The 22,160-nt window shown below is 37.2% G+C and overlaps 2 protein-coding genes across 2 annotated transcripts in view; both read right to left on the bottom strand.

The window, feature by feature from the left end:
• Nucleotides 1-1,874: 1,874 nt before the first annotated feature.
• Nucleotides 1,875-22,160, bottom strand: part of LOC136832448 (uncharacterized) — a 31,928-nt gene continuing 11,642 nt past the window's right edge. Inside the window, exons 2-7 of the mRNA XM_067093322.1 lie at nt 13,070-13,185; nt 7,332-7,546; nt 6,555-6,690; nt 6,194-6,402; nt 5,267-5,423; nt 1,875-2,020 (exon numbers count right to left, since the gene is read on the bottom strand). Of these exons, the coding sequence (XP_066949423.1) occupies nt 1,953-2,020; nt 5,267-5,423; nt 6,194-6,402; nt 6,555-6,690; nt 7,332-7,546; nt 13,070-13,139 (855 nt within the window). The 5' untranslated portion in view covers nt 13,140-13,185 and the 3' untranslated portion in view covers nt 1,875-1,952. The remainder of the gene's footprint in view (nt 2,021-5,266; nt 5,424-6,193; nt 6,403-6,554; nt 6,691-7,331; nt 7,547-13,069; nt 13,186-22,160) is intronic.
• Nucleotides 20,290-20,781, bottom strand: LOC136832379 (serine/arginine-rich splicing factor 4-like). Its single transcript, XM_067093288.1, has one exon. It carries the CDS (start codon nt 20,779-20,781, stop codon nt 20,290-20,292), a length of 492 nt encoding a protein of 163 aa, XP_066949389.1.

The raw sequence follows: 22,160 nt of genomic DNA, 5'->3' as shown, positions 1-22,160 counted from the left end.
CCAGAAAACGCACTCGTGTGACTCCAATTTGAGCTGGTTTGGATTAAGCCGGCCTTATGTCAGCAAGGCTGTTGAGGTGATGTGTTAAAAGCAATAAGAAGCTGGGTCTGGACCTCTGGAATCAGGCCAGCCGACCAAGATGAGGTAAAAGGGGTGAATTTCCTCCCAGATGTAATTGCCTAGCCTCTCTGTCCATACGAAGGGACACTGTAGAGGACCTTCAGTACCACCTACTGTGAGCTGTGCAAGGCACACTGTCGATGTCATTACCGTCCCACAAGTTCGAAGTCAACTGATACCTGTGTGCCTGAAATCAAAAGACATCGAGTTTGCTTTCCAGCCTTCAGTTCCAGTCATTTTTAGGCCAGTTAAGCTTAATAAGAGTGGCAAGGAGTAGCAAATCTGTCTTACAGTCCAGTCTGTCGTAATCGACTGACTCTGGAATTCTCTCATCACCTCTGTTTTCAAGGAGTCACCACCATTCATCCTTTAAGAAGTGGGTCCGTCACATCCCTCTGGATCAAGCCTCGCTCTTTGAGCTTTCCTTGCTTTTCTTGATATCCTTTGGCCTGGGATAGATATGGTCATAATGAAGCCCCTCCTCGATCTCTGTGTACTGAGACAGTGGCCAGATATTGTCCAGACCAGAGGCATTCATGTATATGTAGTACATGTAATCACATCCTCAAAACAATATGCATGGAAAACTGGAACCGAAAGCTGTGTCACATGAACAAGTTTTCTGACTCCTTTGTTTACCTCCAAATAAGCAGATAGTGGTAACAGAGACATAATTGAAGTCGTGAGCGTTCCAGATTACCAGTGGATGAGAAATACTGGCTACTTGGTCGTGAAAGATGCCAGGAAATATGCCTGTGCGACACTGACTTCAGAGCAAACTGTTTAGCACAAGATAGTGTCCAAAAACATAGTTTGTATGACACCACCTTTACAAAACTCATGTTCACAACCTAACCTAACCTAACCTTCCTTTAGGGGAAATGTGGCCATGTGCAAACTTAATGGAGAATGCTGTCGTAATACTTGCATCATAAAAAAATATATTCATTTGACCTCTACAGAAAATGTGTATGTAACATTTTCTCAGCCAGAAAACATGTTTGTGTGACACTACTCTTTGTAAGAAAACGTGTTTATGTGACCCAGTCTTATTCCAGAAAACATATTTGTGTGGCAGCCTTTACAGAAGCCATGTCAATAATTCCCCTTCTTTATAGAAAAAATGTTGTGTGACACCATTTTCGAAGAAAACGTGTTTGTGTGACACCTCATTTACAGAAAACGTCAATTGTGTGACACCTGCTTCACAGAAAATATTTGTGTGACACATACTTTATAGAAAACGGGTTAGTGCGTTACCTCTTTTATAGAAAATGTTTTCGTGAAACACCTTCATAGAAAACTTTACAGAACTCATGTCCATGAGTCGCTTCCTTTATAGAGACCACAATTGTGTGACACCAGTTTCACAGAAAACGTGTTTGTGTGACACCTTCTTTATGGAAAACGTGCTGTGACACAGGTTTCACAGAAAACGAGTTTGTGTGACGCCTTCTTTATGGAAAACGTGATGTGACACAGGTTTCACAGAAAACGAGTTTGTGTGACACCTTCTTTATAGAAAACGGGCTAGTGTGATACCTCCTTTAAAGAAAACATGTTCATGTGACACCTTCATAGAAAATGGGAACTCACCAGCCTTGCAGACCAAGCCAACAGGAAACTAACAGAAGCGTGGGGAGTCTTATAAACAATCCGAGACATCTTTTTTTTTAAGAAAACGAAACTAACACATTAAGTCTTATAAACAATCCGAGACATCTTTTTACCCAAATTTAGGGAATTTGGCGTTAGACTAGAACCAGCCTCTGGGTAGACCTTTCAGACAGACGTGGTAGACGAAAAGCGCAAGAACAACACCTATATAATTATTATAACAGTGATACGTGTAGCAGAAACATGACTGCCGGCATGAACTTTATAGAAGTGGCCGAGGAACCTGGAAAGAGAAGAAGCTCTGTAAGTGGATTCTTCTGAACCTTTTAATTGCGTCTATTCATTTATGGATTTATTCATGCAATCTATCTATTATTTGTTGTCGTGTGTGAAACAATTTTTCATCCTGTGTTATAGGGAAGTTTTTTCAGAATGAATAATGTTAATAATATTGCTTCATATGAAAGGGGTATTTTGTTTTCAGTCTTTAAGACATAACACCTCTCCAACATCCCTTTCAGAGAGAGAGAGAGAGAGAGAGAGAGAGAGAGAGAGAGAGAGAGAGAGAGAGAGAGAGAGAGAGAGGTTAAGATTCCACGATGTTTAAGCTGGAAAATTCAAATGATATTTGCTAGAGGGGAATTTTAGAAACATTCTTCTCTCTCTAACTCTCCGTCTTCAGCTTCTGTCTTCTTTTGTCTCTCTCTTCTCCGTCTTCAGCTTGTCTTTTTGTCTCTGTCTGTCACTTTATATCCCCCCCTCATCTCTCTCTCTCTCTCTCTCTCTCTCTCTCTCTCTCTCTCTCTCTCTCTCTCTCTCTCTATCTTGCTCAATTAGCCTTTATTAGTTTATTTCTTTAATTCCTCTTTTTCTCTTTCTCATCTCCGTCTTCAGCTTGTCCGTCTGTCTGTCTGTTTGTCTATTACCCTTCGTTCTCCCTCCTATCTCTCTCTCTCTCTCTCTCTCTCTCTCTCTCTTTCTCTCTACGTTGCGTAATCGCCAGATTTCATTTAACCATAAGTGAAGACATTTAATTCATAATTTCTATATGCATCATAATACCCCTGGCTAATAATAATAATAATAATAATAATAATAATAATAATAATAATAATAATAATAATAAATTATTAATCCGCTTATTAGCGGAACGTATCATTTTTTGTAATCAAATCCTTCCGTGTAGAGCAAGGAATTCTGATAATGATAAGGATTACTGGAAAGGGTAAGGATTACCCATAATAAAGATTACTGATAACGATGAGGATTACTGGGAAAGATAAGGATTACTGATAACGATAAGGATAAAGATTCGGATTACTGATAACAATAAAGATTACCGATAACAATGACGATTACTGGTAAGGATAAGGATTACTGATAACAATAAGGATTACTGATGAAGATTAAGTCTATTGGAAAGGATAAGGATTATCGATAACGATAAAGATAACTGATAACGATGAGGATTACTGATAGCTATAAGGATAACAGATAATGATTCGGATTACTGGAAGAACAAGGATTACTGATAAAGATTAGGATTACTGGTAAGGATAAGGATTTATGACAAGGATATTGTGGTTTTCAGAATAAGGCACTTATTTTAAGAGTATGAAGAAGCCATTCCTATCTCTAAATCAGTGAAATAATCATTGATGAATAATCCGTCCAAAATTTGGATTATCATTTCCAATCAACAGACGTTGATTATGATTCTCATTTTCACTTAACAGAAGTTATTGCGATTATTTGAAAAAAAATAATCGCAATAACTTCTGTTGAGTGAACGTGATAATCATAGTCAACGTCTGCTGTTGATTAGAAATGATAATCCAAACTTTGCATGAATTATTCATCAATGATTATTTCACTGATTTAGCGATAGGAATGGCTTCTCCATACTCTTACAAAAGCGTCATATTCTGAAAACCACAATATCCTTATCATAAATCCTTATCCTTACCAGTAATCCTAATCTTTATCAGTAATCCTTATTCTTCCAGTAATCCGAATCACTATCTGTTATCCTTATTGCTACCAGTAATCCTCATCGTTATCAGTTATCTTTATTGTTATCGGTAATCCTTATCCTTTCCAGTGAGCCTAATCTTTATCAGTAATCCTTATTGTTATCAGTAATCCTTATCCTTACCAGGTGTTATTAACAATGATTTTTTCCCCTTTTCGAGTAATAATTGTTCCTGCTTTTAATGTTTAGATCTAGAAGGTGGTAACATTCTGGTATGACGTAGTATGTTTTACACAAAGTGTGACGTTGCGAGCCCTACTTTTTTTTTTTTTGTCTTCATCTTACCCTAAAAACAGGAGAAATAATCCCTTGCTTCTGACACGAAATGATTTTTTCAAGATAGAGGAATAATTGTTATACATATACTCAGGTTGAATGGATCATAACTATTATCATTATTATAATTATTGCCAGAACGCCAAGCAAAGTCATTACTGCCTCCACGAGAGAGAGAGAGAGAGAGAGAGAGAGAGAGAGAGAGAGAGAGCTTTAATTAGTTTTAAATAGGCAAACGGTATCTTTGCTTGGAAGTTACGAGACAATTGGAATCACCCAGTGAATATCAAATATTCAATTAGTGCTCTGGAGGCGACTTTTGCACGTTCCTTAGCGGCGTTTTTTCAAGTAAAATCAACTAGAAAAATCAGATAAATTATGTTTAATGGAAAATATACCTATTGATTTACTTTTTTTTTTTTTTTACAGTGAAGTCCTTTTTCAGGTATGGGATAAGGTTCTATAATTCTTTCCTGCTATCAGACTCTATCATTCTTGCAATGAACTGTTATCATGTCCTATAATTCTTGCAATCGCCTGTTGTCAGGAACTATAATTCTAGCAATTACCTATTATCAGGCTCTTTGATTCTTGCCGTTACCTGTTATCAGGTTCTATAATTCTTGCAATTGTCTGTTATCAGACTCTATGATTCTTGCAATTACCTATCATCAAGTTATATAATTCTTGCAACTACCTGTTATTAGATTCAACAATTCTTGCAATTACCTGTTATCATATTCTATAATTCTTGCAATTACCTGTCATCATGTTCTATAATTCTTGCAACTGCCTGTTATCAGGCTCTATAATTCTTGCCATTGCCTGTTATCATGTTTTATAATTATTGCAATTACCTGTTATTAGGTTCTATAACTCTAGCAATTACCTGTTATGTTTCTCCTGACATAAAGGAGAAAAATCCCTCTCACTAAACGTTCTGGATTCACATAGTCTACTGGTCACATTCACCTCAGTAATGACCTCAGTAATCCCTTAACCTTTCTATATCCTGATACCTACAATCACATGCTTTCCACTGAAAGCCTTGAATTCCAAAAACGGAATGAACGTAAAGGATTTTCCTTCTCGGGTGGGATTTGAGCCCAGGAGGACTAGAAGGTTTAGGAATAGCCTACAAAAACACAAAGGATAAGACTACACGTACATATGTGTGTGTGCGTGTTCGTGTAGGTGCGACATCTGAAACCCAATACACACCTTTCGAAAACCAGCCAAACTCTGCAGGCTGCGGCTGGAGCGCGTGAATCAAGGTGACATTTGTCGACTTGTGGAAGACATCGGAAAGTTTGGCTTCACAAGTCAAGGTCAAGGCTCCTCTTCTGAAGGACTCCTCAGTCGCCTCAAACTTCAGTTCCTGGTCAGAGACAAGAGGTTCAAGTTAGTTAAGTTGGCTCCTGTTGAGTGTCAGCTGGTTTTAGTTATTGCTGTTCTTGTAGTTCCTGTTCAGAAATAGGAAGGTTTAATTTATTCAGTTATTTTCAATTTGATTTTTGTTAATGCGATTCTTGTGGTTCCAAGTCAGAAATGGATAACTGAAGCAAGTTTAGCTTAGGTGAGTCAGCTTTACACCTGGGACATTTGACAAATAACAAGATCAAGGTCTTAAACTAAGATAGTTTCCGGGTCAAAGCTCGACATATAATATACAACACCATAGTTTTAATCTGTAAGAATTGTTTGTATTCAAGCTCCCTTTAAATCATGGAATGATTTCACTGCAAAGAATTAAGGCAAACCAATTTAAAGAATTGGTGTTTGCGAAGCAGGTTCTTTCAGTATATGACCTCATTATTCTGGTATTCTCAGGGGTGGCAAATCAATACACAGCACTGTCATTCTCAAAGAGGTTTTTATTTGACAAAAAGCCCACAGTGCAGGAATTCTCAAATGGGTTACTTTTGACAAATCAATTCATGGCACCAACCCGTATTCTAAAAGAGGTTCCTCTTGCCAAATCATCTCAAAGTACTGGTATTCTCAAAAGGGTTCCTCTTGCCAAAACAACTCAAAGTGATGGTTCTCTCAAAGTAGTCTCTTTTGCCAACAGTTACAAAAGAATGCAGGAGGAATTAAGACAAAGAAGAGGTGACATGAAATTTAAGCAAATTCAAGAAGGTTACTTACAGAAGCCTGTATGTTTTCGCCATACATGTTGCCCTCAGATATGACCGTCACGCGGGCATGAGAGGGCATTTCTTGGCTGTTCAGAAGCCAGGAGATATCGACTTGAGGATCGGAGGCTTCCACCAAACAGCGGGCTTCCACCATGTCTCCGGGGAGGACTCGGCTTCCGGGCGTTAGTCCCTGGATCGCTGGTCCCCACACGGGTATTTCTGCAGTGGATCGAAAGACGAACTGAAACAGGACTGGACACACTGGCGTAAAATGTGTATAAAACGATTCGGCCCACTGACGACGTATCCAGACGTCACCCAAAACTAAATACTCAATACACATCCCAATAATTTACGGGCAGGTGCCTTACCTAGCACGGTCATGTTCTGGGCGTCGTCATCTGTTTCGAAGTGGGGACTGTCTCCCAAGACCTCACAGCGATACGTGCCCGAAGACTCCTTCTTCAGCCCCGTCAGCACGACCGAAGTGATGTTGCTCCGTCGTTCCTACAATGAGGAAGATGATAATCACGTCTTTTTTTTTTATCTCAGGTGATCATTTGCGTCTCTATTCCTTTCTTCATGCAAAGATAAGGCCTGTGCAGCCTGCTGAAAAGGAAACAACCACTCGAGGAAGAAGAAGCAGGGTGGCATCGTACTAACGAAGCACGCTGGGGGTGGTACTAATGGATCTTTGCAACGTTCCATTCGACGCCGTCTTTCTAATAGCTATCCAACTTCTTTGACCCAGATTTCACCAGAGACTATTTCAGAATGAATTCCTTCCAACACTGTGAGCGTCTAGGGTTGGGTCAGAGTGATCTCGTTAAACTATCTTATAATAATAATAATAATAATAATAATAATAATAATAATAATAATAATAATAATAATAATAATAATAAGAAGAAGAAGAAGAAGAAGAAGAAGAAGAAGAAAAGACAGGCACGCACACTCACAATCCCTCTGTAAGCTTTCGAGGTATCTTGCGAACGAACAGGCACGCAGACTCACAATCCCTCTGTAAGCTTTCGAGGTATCTTGACAACAGACAAGCACACAGGCTCACAATCCCTCTGTAAGCTTTCGAGGTAATCTTGACAACAGACAGCCACACAGACTCAAGAGAAGAAACTTTCACAACTTACATCGACATTGATGTAAGGCTGGGGGTAAACTCGGGCCGGAGGGTCGTTCTTCGGTATGTACTCGTAGAAGTGTTCCGTTCCCCTGTACCACTTCACGGAGTAGACCGGATCCGGCCGGTCCCGGCGCTGTTCGTAGTTGCAAGACAGCTGTACCGTTGTTCCGGATACCACCAGGGCTGGCACCCTGATTTCGGATACCCTGACGCCCTTTGTGCCTGTTGGGGGGAGGGGCGTCAAAGGGGGGGAATTAAGACTGCTGTTCTCATATTATGACAGTTGGGATGCAAAAGAATGACAGTTACGGTGACTACTGATACTAACACTACTGCCAACAGTACTGATATTTCGTTTGGCAGTTGGGATGGAAGAAAAATGACAGTTACAAATACTACTGACAGGATTACTGCCGCTAATGGTTCTGGTAATAACTATGATATGAATGAATGGAGATAAGGTTGAGGAGTCAATTACAACTACTATTGCTGTTTATAGTAATAATGATAGTAATATATAAAGGAAAATTTTTGAGAAGCCCTGATATTCTTGTTAACGCTCCTACTATCATGACTTATAATAATAATAATAATAATAATAATAATAATAATAATAATAATAATAATAATGACCAATGACAATTCGGCCCCTACCCAAAACGCCCTATAAATACCGCCACGCGCGCCCTGTGTCCAGAATAATAATAATAATAATAATAATACTAATAATAATAATAATAATAATAATAATAATAATAATGATATTATTGAACACACTTGCCACACAAAAATCTGAAAACCATTCATAAAAAGGAGAATAAAAGAAATTAAAAACAAGGGCTGGGGGCAGACCCACTGGCTAATATCTTTACCCTCCCAAGAGCTCTGGACTATGAATGGGACGCGTGACGTCATCATGAGTACAACTTCCTCAAAACAGAGGTCACTAATGAATGGGAGCCGCTATATTTATCTTCTACTCTTTCACCCTTCGCATTTTTTTTCCAAGTTTATTTTTTCCGTTGCTCTTCTCGCCTGTTATTTCCACCTTTTTATCATTTCACGTGTTTTCTTGTTCCCCCTTTTCTGTCCAGCAATTGGGCGTGGCGCAGCTTGAAAAATGCTTTTCATTGAGCACGCTTTGTCTATTCCTGGTGGCGCAGGATTCTACCCAATAAAAATAGTTGGGAAATCAAACACACTTTTGTTTTTAGCTCTAAAATTATTTTTTTTTTCAGGTGGAATTTATGGTTTTTTGGTTACAGTAAATTGTAAAAAATGGGTATTCGGGGAGCACTTTTATAAATATATATATAGATGTATATCTTGTATATAATATATATCTTTTATGAATATATATAAATATAATACATAATATATACTGTATATATATATATATATATATATATATATATATATATATATATATATACTGTATATACTGTATATATGTATATATATACATATATATATATATATATATATATATATAATAATAATAATAATAATAACACACAATAATAATAATAATGCACGCACAACACACTGTGTATATATATATATATATATATATATATATATATATATATATATATATTATTATATATATATATATATATATATATATATATATATATATATATATATATATATATATATATATATATATATATATACAAACTGTATATATTCAAGGATTAGAGGACCATCAACTACTTACAACCATTAGTTGCCCTTGAATTCACCCCCTTGTCAAAAATCTATAATATCCAAATAAATAGTTTTTTGAATATTTTGGAGTTACTGAACGAAATCCTCAAAAAAAAAAAAATTAAAAAGTCAAAATTTATTTTATGTTCCCAGTAACCCAGGCTCCAATCCCCTAAAAAAAAGAATTGAAAACTAACCGAATCGATCCTTTCTCAGTATTCAAATAAAAAACAACAAACAGGAGTGTTACCCAAATACACAATATTATGTGGTTCTGGTTACATAAAACAGATAAATCCTGGTTACACAAAAGAGAAAACTTGACAACAATCAAACGTCAAAATAGGGCTAATCACACTTGGTAGTCACCAGAACAAATTCAGAGATGATTTTATAAAGTAACGGGATTTCATAACGTGATGCTAATATATAGTCACTCAAAATCATTCTTAATGCTTGCAAAATAGAGGATAATATTATCACTATTCAGAAGGTGACCTCTATTCATCTGGAACAAGCCCACCAAAGGGGCCACTGACTTGAAATTTAAGCTGCCAAAGAATATTGTGTTCACATCTGAAAGAAGTAAAGGAAGGTAAATCGGAAATACAGAAAGAAGCGATCAGTTATTATTATTATTATTATTATTATTTTCTCATACTGAACAAGCCCACAGGGGCCACTGACTAGAAATTTAAGCTGCCAAAGAATACTGTGTTCATTTTAAAGAAGTAACAGAAGGTAATAGGAAATGCAGAAAGAAGGGATCAGTTATTAGAAAAAAAATGAATGAACAATTCACGAAGTTACTATGGCCACGGCCCAGTTGCTGTGAATATTACACTGTTGCAAGGTTTATTGCAAAGTTGCTACACTTACTGCACAGCATTCAGGCTCCTCACACCTTGTCTTATTATTCATTCGCAGAATTTCACGAGAGAATCAATAAATGAAGAGAAATTGCACGGATTTACTACTTGTTATTTCTTGGTAGCGATACTCAATATTTTCTGTCTATAAATTCTGTCTATAATTTCTTTAGCAAATTCGCTTAACAAGAGGAAACGGACGAAGAAAAATTACGAAAGAGAGGAATAACAGAATTGAAGAAGAGGCAAAGGCTGAAAAAAAAAGTGAAAATAATCCTCAAATTATTTTTTGAGAACTTAACTTGACACAAACAAGAGATAATGACAGACAGGTTCTGAAGACAATCGAGGCGTTCCGTAAATTATATTTGTGCTTTTGTTTTTCGATAAATAAAAAAATAAAACGTACAGAAAATAGTGAACTGTTCCATAATGCGGAGACAAACGATGGAAAGCCTAAGAAGTAACCTTTGCTCTCTGGAAGGTTGGCAGTAAACAGACAACAGCCAACACAAAGAATAAGGAGTAAGATTGTTCTCTGGAAGGCTAGCAGTAAACAGACAACAAACAACACAAAGAATAAGGAGTAAGATTGTTCTCTGGAAGGCTAGCAGTAAACAGACAACAAACAACACAAAGAATAAGGAGTAAGATTGTTCTCTGGAAGGCTGGCAGTAAACAGACAACAAACAACGCAAAGAATAAGGAGTAAGATTGTTCTCTGGAGGGTTGGCAGTACACAGACAACAAACAACACAAAGAATAAGGAGTAAGATTGTTCTCTGGAAGGCTAGCAGTAAACAAGCAACAAAGAACAAAAAGGATAAGGAGTAACCTCAGCCCCCCTAGAAGGCTAACAGCACCCAAACAAGAAACGATGCAAAGAATGAGTATCCTTTGTTCTCTGGAAGGCTGGCATCAAACAAACAATGCAAAAAATAGGCATTAACCTTTGCACTCTTGTAAGCTTGCAGCAAAACGTAGCTGGGTGTTTGTGCAAAATCCCAATCCTTTTCAAAGCTACTTATTTTCATAATTATTTTCAACTCCTGATGCTTTGCCCTTCACAGAGAGAGAGAGAGAGAGAGAGAGAGAGAGAGAGAGAGAGAGAGAGAGAGAGAGAGAGAGAGAGAGAGAGAGAGATTTGTCCAGATTTTGCAACGCACTTCAACAATGCCTTCAACAGCGATTGTCCCCTTACAATACATATCTTTTTGATTTTTTTGGCTTCAACATTGCTCCATGTAGATGGCAATTTGTCAGCATGGACTATACGAGTATAGCTTTTAGTGAAAGAGAGATTTATGGGCAGAGTCACTTAGTAGGTTAATTAATTGTTATTAATATTATGTCCGTAGTCAAGGCCCTGTTAACTGGTGAAGCCTTTTTATTGTGCCGATATAAAGAGTGCCGTCTTCAAAACCCGTATCGCAGTTATATTTTGAATACTCATGCTGCTGCTGCTGATTTGAAATCCAAAACATACTATTTACAATCTCTCTCTCTCTCTCTCTCGCCAGAAGGGGGGGGGGGAAAGAGTGGCATACCAACGTTTTCTCAGAATAGATTAAACCTCTAATTTCTCAGGCTATTATGATCCCGCTCCTCAATAGACTGCTATGAGTCGCAGCTGGAGAGAGAGAGAGAGAGAGAGAGAGAGAGAGAGAGAGAGAGAGAGAGAGAGAGAGAGGTAAAATACCCAACCCCATTCAGAATCAAATTATTCATCCGATGTCCACGTCCATATCCTTCTTTCTGCGCCGTGTTACGATCTCATCCTTTCATCTCTCTCCTTTCTGTTCTTGCTGACTCTCTCTCTCTCTCTCTCTCTCTCTCTCTCTCTTCTTCCAGGGCATTTCTTCAGGGCAATCTCACACACACACACACACAGAAACTTCCGGCAATCGGCAATCCCTTTGTCCACATATCCTGTCAAGGAGTATAATTGATGTCAAGCTCCGGGATCAAAAGGCGCCCTTAATCGGACGTTAATTAAAAATGCTGGCATCTGATCAGTCCACAATGGCTGCACCGTCTTTTATTGCGTCTGTGTTCCGAGGAGGACGCCTGACCACATTTATGAGAGTGAATACTTCAAAGGAACTTATTGTTTTTTTTTTCTTATTTTTTTTTTTATTTCAAGATGTGACTCGATATCAATTGTCGGGTCGTACTCGACTTGCTTGGGACTTGTCTAAATTGGGGATTATGGGATAGATCTTGGATTTTCTTGGGACTTTGTCTCAATTTGGTATTATGGGATAAATCTTGGACTTACTTGGGATTTGTCTAAATTGAGGATTAAGGGATAAATCTTGGATTTTCTTGGGATTTTGTCTAAACTGGGTATTATGGGATAAATCTTGGATTTTCTTGGGACTTTTTCTAAATTGGGTATTATGGGATAAATCTTGTACTTACTTGGGACTTGTCTAAATTGAGGATTAAGGGATAAATCTCGGTCTTTCTTGGGACTTTGTCTAAATTTGGTATTATGGGATAATCTTGGACTTTCTTGGGATTTTGTTCTAAATTGGGTATTATGGGATAAATCTTGGACTTTCTTGGGACTTTGTCTAAATTAAGGATTACGGGATAAATCTTGAACTTAACTGGGACTTGTCTAAATTGAGGATTAGCGGATAAATCTGGAACTTAATTGGGACTTGTCTAAATTGGGGATTATGGGACAAATCTTGAACTTACTTAGACTTGTCTGAATTGGGATTATGGGGTAAAGACTTAATTGGGTTTATAAACTGGGATTATGGATAAATCTTCTTGGACTTGTCTAAATTGGGGATTTATTAGTAAATCTAGACTGAGATTACGGATTACTGATTTGGAAATTGTCTAAATTAAATAAATCCTGGACTTTCAGATAACTTGTCTAAGTTGGGGTTATGTGATTTATCGCAGACTTACTTGGGACTTGCCTAATTTAGGGAGTATGTGATATTATACTTACTAGCAGCTAGTAAGAAAACGTTGCAGATACTGGTAAACTATTCATTCTTAGCTCAATAACAAAAAAACTGGAAATATAAAAGAATGTTCATTCTTAACTGGCAAACAATAATAAAAAAGCTGCAATATAAGGGAGGTTCACACTACTAGTAACAAAGGAAATATGGCGAAAAGGTTAATAAAAAGTCTCTATACTCACTAGTAGCCAGCAACGCTAAGAAAGTCAGGACGGCGATGTTCACGGATGTCCTTCCGGGCCAAAGATTCATTTCGGGGGACGGTCGGCCGATCTCTCAATATCTCGTTCAGCTTCCACTGGAAGAGAACAAGGAGAGGAATTATTCCTCTATAACACTGTTGTTTTAGGATGGCGATATTGCGTGCTCGTTGTAAGAGTTAAAATATGAGTAATCGTTGTTCTCTTGCTTGTTACTGGTGTTATTCTCTCTCTCTCTCTCTCTCTCTCTCTCTCTCTCTCTCTCTCTCTCTAGGGTGCAGGGAATTATATACATAATTCAACTCTGTTGCTAGTCGAGTAGTCTGGGTCCTGTGTGTGTGTGTGCGTATGTGTATGTGTGTGCATGTGTGAGAGAGAGAGAGAGAGAGAGAGAGAGAGAGAGAGAGAGAGAGAGAGAGAGGAGAAATGTAACTTAGCGTTCGGTTAAATGCATAGTTCCATTTCATTCGTCTAATCGCGTTTAGTTTAGGCTGAGGACACACGATTGCCTTCCCAATCGCCCACCCGATCTCTCTCTCTCTCTCTCTCTCTCTCTCTCTCTCTCTCTCTCTCTCTCTCTCTCTCGCTCCTTCTTCATCTGTCAGTGATACGCCAATCGCTGATGAAACGTTCGAGGAAACAGGAAATTCTAAACGAGGCTTCGGATCAACGGCAATATTTCTTTCATATTTATTTCTACTTTGGCAAGTCATACGTATTGTTGTCTATAATATAGCAACCTAAAAATACGCACATACGCACGAACACGCATCATATCGGGACGTTTTTCACGAACGGGTTAAAGTAAAGAAAATTTTTTTTCGCATCTTATAGTTTAATTTTTTGCATCTTATAAAGTTTAATTTTTTTTTGTATCTTATAAGTTTAATTTTTTTTGCATCTTATTGAGTTAAATTTTTTTTCTTTGGATCTTATAGAGTTTAAATTTTTTTTTTTTGCATCTAATAGACTTTAAACATTTTTTTGCATCTTATAGAGTTTAAATTCGTTTTTGCATCTTATGGGAAGTTTAATTGTTTTTCATCTTGTGAGTTTTAAATTTTAATTTGCATCTTATAGAGTTAAGAAGGAGTTAGAATTTTTTGCATCTATCTTAAGAAAAACAGTTAAGAAAAAAATTTTTTTTTTTGCATCTTACAGTTTAATTTTTTTTTGCATCTTATAGCATCTTGTCGTGCGGACTCCAATTTTGCCACCAATACTTCAAAAGTAAGTGGAATATTTAGGATAGATTCTGCACCAATCTCTACGAAAGCAGTTGGCTTTAATTTCAAACCAAAAAATCAGACATGAAGGATTTCAGTGTTATATCATTATAGAAACGCAAGCTTTCATTGACTTTAATTTCGTTCCAGTATAGAAAAACCATGACGTAAAGTTTGAGAGATAAATATTATTATTATTATTATTATTATTATTATTATTATTATTATTATGATTATTATTACCGAGAAACTGCACAAATCAACGACTTCCAGATGGCCATTCTATTTAACTGAAAGAGGGTCTTTTTTCCGAGAAAATTAGCAAATATTAATTATTATTATTATTATTATTATTATTATTATTATTATTATTAATTATGATCAAGACCAAAGCACCATATAAGAAAAGAAATAACATTAAGCAAACAACATAATTTAAGCTTACACCGTATGGTAACATTTAATGAACAGACAAAATAGATGGCAACATTCTGTGAATGGAAGGGTTTTTATGAATGAGCGTATCCTCGTCAGCTGATTCTGTAGGGAGAAAGGCTGGTTACCAATTTTCGATAAATGATCGTGTTATTATTATTATTATTATTATTTTTTTATATCCCTTCTTCCCTGAGTTCTTTCCAGGTACAAGGGGATGTTTAGCCCCCTTTTCTTGAATGAAATTAATAGGTATTTTTTTTTTAAAGTAAAAAAAAAAAAAGATGTCTTGACGGGGCTGGGTAACATCTGCCTCTAAACAGCAAGGTAGCTGTCACTTTCTCATGGGTCTTTTATCGTTCAACTCATGATTTCAGTATGAAGCGTTATTGCATGTAATATTCCACAGCATCGGCATGTTCGCACATCTATACAGAAGGTGAATACACGCACACATATGCATGTATGTATGTACGTATATATACATGTATATATATACATTTATATATGTATATGGCCAGCACTATGAGAGCTAAAAAAGTCTCAAATGAAGGTAAGTAAATAAATAAAGAATAGTTATAAAGAAGAAGAAGAAGAAGAAGAAGAAGAAGAAGAAGAAGCAGACTAAAAAGAAGAAGAAGACTAAAAAGAAGAAGAAGAAGAAGAAGAAGAAGAAGAAGAAGAAGAAGAAGAAGAAGAAGAAGAAGAAGACTAAAAAGAAGAAGAAGAAAAAGAAGAAGACTAAAAAGAAGAAGAAGAAGAAGAAGAAGAAGAAGAAGAAGAAGACTAAAAAGAAGAAGAAGAAGAAGAAGAAGAAGAAGAAGAAGAAGAAGAAGCACTCATAGGACGTAAACAAACAAGTTCTCATTTTTTCCCCCCTTGTGAACTTGTGGCCGACAGCATCAACAAACCTCGAACTTTGGAACGCCGCGGGTGAAAACGAAGGCAGGTTTCAATAAAGTATTCTAAAAAAAAAAAGAGCGACTCAATTTTAACCGCATTTCTTTCAGTCCCGAGCGAAAAGAATAAAAAAAAAACAAAAAGCAAAAAGAGATAGAGAAAAGAAGAACAGTAACTTTCCTTGCTTGTCTATTTTTTTTTCTTTTGTTTATTTGTAAGTTTCAATATGGTATTGATGCAGTGATAATGTGTTTGTTATTGTTATTATCATTATGCAGAAGATAGCAGAATCTTTGGTTGTTTAGGCGATCTTGGAGAGAGAGAGAGAGAGAGAGAGAGAGAGAGAGAGAGAGAGAGAGAGAGAGAGAGAGAGAGAGAGAGAGAGAGAGAGAGAATTTTTCTGGACTTTTCTGGCAGTCTCTTTTATGGTGATAAATGAATTAATACTGTTTTGACACAGACACTCACATACATACAAACATACATACATACACACACACATATATATATATATATATATATATATATATATGTATGTATATATATATATATATATATATATATATATATATATATATATATATATATATATATATATATATATATATATATATATATATATATACACACACATATGTATTACTTAGGCTAGATTAGCTCTCTGATTTGACCATTCCAATGCCTCTAACTTTAGATCAAAGAGAAAGAGGGAAAAGCGAACACACATACACACACATATATAAAAAACTAGAAAAATATGTAAAAAAAAAAAAGGCAAAACTCAATTGCAAAATCCCTCGAGAGCCAAAATAGAATTTTTCTATCTGACGGAGCTTATCAACCATTGTGCAGCATGAAAGATTCATGGTAATCCGTGTTTCAAAAAAGACTGCTCTAAACTCATAGAGTTACATTTCTTTCAATAGTTATTGGTTGATTTTGTTGAGTTGATTTTGACGAAATTTAGGCTGTCGAGCCAAGCACTGGGGCACTCTCGAAGATACAGCGCTTAAGACGGTATCAAGAAGGAGTTGGACAGCAAAAAAATAAACCACCCGAAAATAAAGAGAATTAACTACGAGGACCAAAAGGTGGAACTGGGAGAAAACCCCACACTACACTAAGAAGCGATTGTTGGAGAGGTTGGACAGCAAAAATGAAGACAAGAAGCGGGATTGGAGGTAAAATAAGAGGCTAAAACGTGGGTGCAGCTAGGGGCCGAGGAGACGCCGCAAACACCCTTTCAGTAATGCCTACGGTGCTCCACGCGAAGTGCACTGACTACAGGAAACAGATCCAAGCTGGGAGATGTGTTCTGGCACAGCGGATGAAGTTTTCCGTTTCTTTGAAGGCAGTTAGACTTATGCCAGCACGGGCTCTTGTTCATGAGACGTGGAGAAAATTTTTAAAATACTCACATACATTAAAATGAATTTCCGGATTTGGAAACTCAATTCTTTGAAAATAAGTATTCCTAAAGTATTCCTGGATTAACAACATCCTAAAATCCAAGAATAAATAATTAAGAAACTCGAAATTCCGACGTGATAACATTTTCGACACTTCAAAAATTCGCCCCTTTTTTTTTTTTTTTTGGAAATTACGAAATCCTGTAGACTTTACCGTGCAGCAATTTCCCTAAAATTCAACCTCAGCTCTTCTGGTGAATTCACATCACACGAATGAACGCTTTCAACAAATTCAAGACGAAATAATCAGGTAGCAGAAAACTCTCCGAAGTCGACAGTGAAAATCGGAGACCTGAGCCGTCAACTCCACAGGATTTTAAGACTAATAATAATAAAATGTGGCCTTACGCATAATACACCCCAACCCCGGGATAAATACAGAATAAACCATCCTGCGAAAAAGGTTTCTGTAGCTGGACTCGGATCTCAGTATTCCTGGGAATTACTCCCTGAAATGGCTTAGGCACTGCGGGTGTTGAAGGAAAAGATCCCCGTAGAACGTCAGGAACAGCTGAGACAGGTAAATATTTCATCATCAAATTTTCGTTTTTTTTCAGTTTCTAAACCTTCGTTCTTCTGACAATGCTGGTGATCCCGTCACTGACATCAGGAAATGGAGTTTTTGTAGAAGATATAAGATATTCTGCCTCTATGTAGTTTAAATGCTGTAAAGGTACTGTTCACGACACCAGAGAATAAATATATATATATATATATATATATATATGAAATTCTTGTAACTATCTACTTGTGGTACTTTAAATAATACCGTCAGAGAAATGATTAAAATCTAATCTCCTCCAGATTCCTTCAAATAACACCGGTCTGCATTTCCGGGTTCTGACAAATCAGTCAGTTTTTATCTTCATCGAATTCCGTCGTCGTCGAAAATACCTTCTTTGATGCCGGGCGAGATGTAATAGTTAGAGGGGTTGGATAGCAGGATGGAAGGCAGGAAGAGGGTGGGGGAAAGGCTAAAAAGCTGGTATAACTAGGGGCCGAAGGAACGCTGCAGATATCCTTGAGTAATGCTTACAGTGCGCCGTGTGAGGTCCACTGACGGCAATATTTCCCTACGGAGTGTGTGTGTGTGTGAGAGAGAGAGAGAGAGAGAGAGAGAGAGAGAGAGAGAGAGAGAGAGAGAGAGAGAGAGAGAGAGCATTCTATGAATGTATGCACAAAAAAAATCTAGTGATTTGGAGGAGACAATCAATCATTAAGCCTTGAATTCGGTGATTACTGATCTCTGAGCGATTAAACACTCTTTTAGTCTGCTAATCCTACAGGCCTCATTTTAACCCACGACCTCTTGTCACAGGCCTTTTCACGTCAATCTGAGCGTGTTCCAATGACGCAAACTAAGAACTCTATATAAAAAAAATATACATATAACTTTTCTTTCTTAGTTGTGGACAAATCCCGAAAACCAGGAAACGATTTTCAACCTTTACAAAGTTAATGTCAATATTACCGTTGTTTCCTGACTATTGTTATTCACATGATGGAACCTACTCATGCGGAACAGGCACAACAAAGGGGCCCTGACTTGAAGTTCAAGCTTCCAAGGAATATTCTGTTCATTTGAAAGAAGTAACAGAAAATGAAACGAAATACAGGAAGAAGAAATCAGTTATTAGAAAAAAAAAATAAATAAATAAATAATAAATATATAAAAATGTTAGTAAATCGTAAAATAGTAGAATTGAATTAGGGTTGTAATGCGATGCATCTTCGCTTGGACTTTTAAGGTTCCATTTACACGACATCCTCGGGGAGACTGTTCCACAGTCCAACGGTGTGAGGAATACAGGACCTCTGGAACTGAGAGGTTGGACAGCGAGGCGCATTTGCAACTTATTATATGAAGCATCTCCGTTAAAATACAACTTACGAAAAACTGACACGCAAGAGGCCAAAAGCGCTCAGACAGGAAGGAAGGAATCAGTTGCCACTGTTTGCCAAAGCTACTTCTAACACTCCAAATAGCTCCAGAAATGTCTGATCCTTTAATCACGACAAAAACAAATAAATAAATAAATAAAATGCGGAAAGGAAAAAATCCCCAAGACCGAAAACGGAAAGAAGGCTGTTTCATGGTATTTTGACCTCAAGGTTTTTCTTTTATAATTTTTTTTCCCCCTCTTTCCTTCCCACCTGTGGATATTTCTTTCCTCGAGCTCGACTGACGATCCAAGAGCCGCTGGAAAGACACATTACAGTTTTCGGTCCAACAGAAATTGCGCACCGGGGCGCTTCAATTCCCCTCGTGAGGAGCAGGTGGAGGAGGAGGAGGCGGGGGAGGCGGGGGAGGTGGATGAGGCGTTCTTCTTCTTCTTCTTCTGTCCTGTGGCTTTTAGGAAAGAGGAGGAAGGAACAATTGACAAACGCTGATTGTTTATTCACGCGCCCAAGAACCGCGTTTTCTCCCGAAAATGGTTATTCCGTTGGTTTTTGGAGGGCCATCTGGGGTTTTGGAGGCCGTCTGGTTTTCTAGTTTTTTTGTAAAAGAAAACTATTGGGATGGCTTTGTCTGTCCGTCCGTACTTTATTCTGTCCTCACCTTTTCTGTCCGCCCCAGATCTTAAAAAACTACTGTGGCTAGAGGGCTGCAAATTGTATTATTGATCACCCACCCTCCAATCATTAAACATACCAAATTGCAGCCCTCTAGCCTCAGTAGTTTTTATTTTATTTAAGGTTATATTTAGTCATAATCGCACTTCTGTCACCGCAGCAGGGTATCAACAACACAGGCCACCACCGGACCGTGGCTGATTTTCATGGGCTGCGGCTAAGAGTTTCATGGGCTGTGGCTGAGAGTTTCATACAGCATAAAACGCTGTGCAGAAAACTCAGTTATGCTGAAAAAACTTCGGCGTATTTTTTACTCGATCTTTTTGGAGGCTGACTGGCTTTTGGTTTTTGAAGGCTGTCTGGATTTTGGTTTTTGGAGGCTGTCTGCTTTTTGGTTTTTGGAGGCCATCTGGCTTTTGTGTTTTGGAGGCCCTCTCGGTTTTGTATTTTTTGCAGGCCGCTTGGATTTTGGAGGCCATGTTATTTTTTTTTTTAGGCATTCTGCGTTTTGGTTTTTGAAGGCTGTCTGGTTTTTGGTTTTAGAAGCCGTCTGGTTTTTGTTTTTTGGAAGCCGCGTCGGTTTTGTATTTTTTGGTGGCTACTTGGATTTTGGAGGCCATCTGGGTTTTTGTTTTTTGGAGGCATTCTGCAGTTTGGTTTTTGAAGGCTGTCTGGTTTTTTGTTTTAGGAGGCCTTCTGGTTTTTGTTTTTTGGAATCCATGTCGGTTTTATTTTTCGGTGGCCGCTTGGATTTTGGAGGCCATCTGGGGTTTTGGTATTTCGGAGGCATTCTTCTTTCTGGTTTTTGAATGCCGTCTGGTTTTTGGTTTTTGAAGGCCGTCCGGTTTTTGGTTTTTAGAGGCCGTCTGGTTTTTGTTTGTTGGAGGCATTCAGCCTTTTGGTTTTTGAATGCCGTCTGGTTTTTGATTTTTGAAGGCGGTCTGGTTTTTGGTTTTAAGAGGCCGTCTGCTTTTTGGTTTTTGAATGCCATCTGGTTTTTGGTTTTTGAAGGTCGTCTGTTTTTGGTTTTTGAATGCCATCTGATTTTTGGTTTTTGAGGGCGGTCTGGTTTTTGGTTTTCAGAGGCCATCTGGATTTTGGCTGGTTTTTGTGTTTGGGCTTAGATGATCCAACTCCGGGACTCGATACATGCTTCTGTTTTCAGATCTCTCATAGAACAGAGAATTTGGGAGGAAAGACGCCATCGGGCCTGGGCAAGGAAAGAGCCTTCTGCATCATCGGATGCTTAATTAATTTCAAACAGATAAGGCAACACTCGTCCTTGAATTGTTGTAATGAAAACGAACACCCTGTGTAGGCAATTTACTCTGAATCATCCACCTTGTATACTCGTATACACCTTCATGCACACACCTATCTATCTATCTATATATGTATGTGTGCATATATATATACACAAACATTTATATATATATAAACATTTATATATATATATATATATATATATATATATATATATATATATATATATATATATATATATATATATATATATAGTGTGTGTGTATATATACATTATATATATGTGTGTGTATGTATGTATGTATGTATGTATGTATGTATTCAAGTCTATAAAAACATTCAACCCACATAATCCTTCCATTGAAATCTAAACATTCCAACACAGTATTTATTTGTAACCATTTATATATACATTTCCGTAATCCCTGTGACTTTTCAGAACTCTACTGAACGTTCTTTGCCGTGAGAATTAAATAAATAAATAAATGTAAAACGCTCACACTAATGTTCCCGACAGTCCATCCCCGTTCTTTCGTGGGTGAGAATCCACACCGGAAAATTGGTGAAGAAACACTACTCAAGAGGAAAGTGAAACTGTGCGGTGGAATACGTAGCCTAGATTAGTATTATTATTGTTTCGTGTTGCGTAGAATCTAATTCGGAACTCCCCGTCGTGGCCAGTATAGCCGGGTAAAAGGTCAGGATGATTGCGGGTACTGGAACAGACTAGAGCATTTAATAGCGGAATATAGACGAAGAATCATTATAGATCTATGGAGAGTTACTGCTTTTATTCAAGGGAAAAGAAAGAATTTATGCTTTGAAGTAATCGTGAGTAGTACAGCGGTGCTCGACTGACAATTGCGTTCAACGTTTTAACGCAAATCTAGACACACCTTAGATTTATGTAGTTCTTGCGTTGATACTTATGTCAATTCCTCTCAAGGGAATCGTAGTATTACAGTAAAATAAAAAGAGGGTTTTAGGGTTACGAAACAGTTTTTTTTTTTATCTCTGTATTGATGCAAGGGAGATATGAACGTTATTCCATCTTCGTATGATTCTGAAAGCTACACACATACCCACACACAAGTAATATATATATATATATATATATATATATATATATATATATATATATATATATATATATTTATATAAATAAATAAATAAATATATATTATATAAATAAATATATATATATAT

This window comes from Macrobrachium rosenbergii, chromosome 49 (genome assembly GCF_040412425.1).
Source record: "Macrobrachium rosenbergii isolate ZJJX-2024 chromosome 49, ASM4041242v1, whole genome shotgun sequence".
NCBI lineage: Eukaryota > Metazoa > Arthropoda > Malacostraca > Decapoda > Palaemonidae > Macrobrachium > Macrobrachium rosenbergii.
This window is presented reverse-complemented; position numbering and strand designations above follow the sequence as displayed.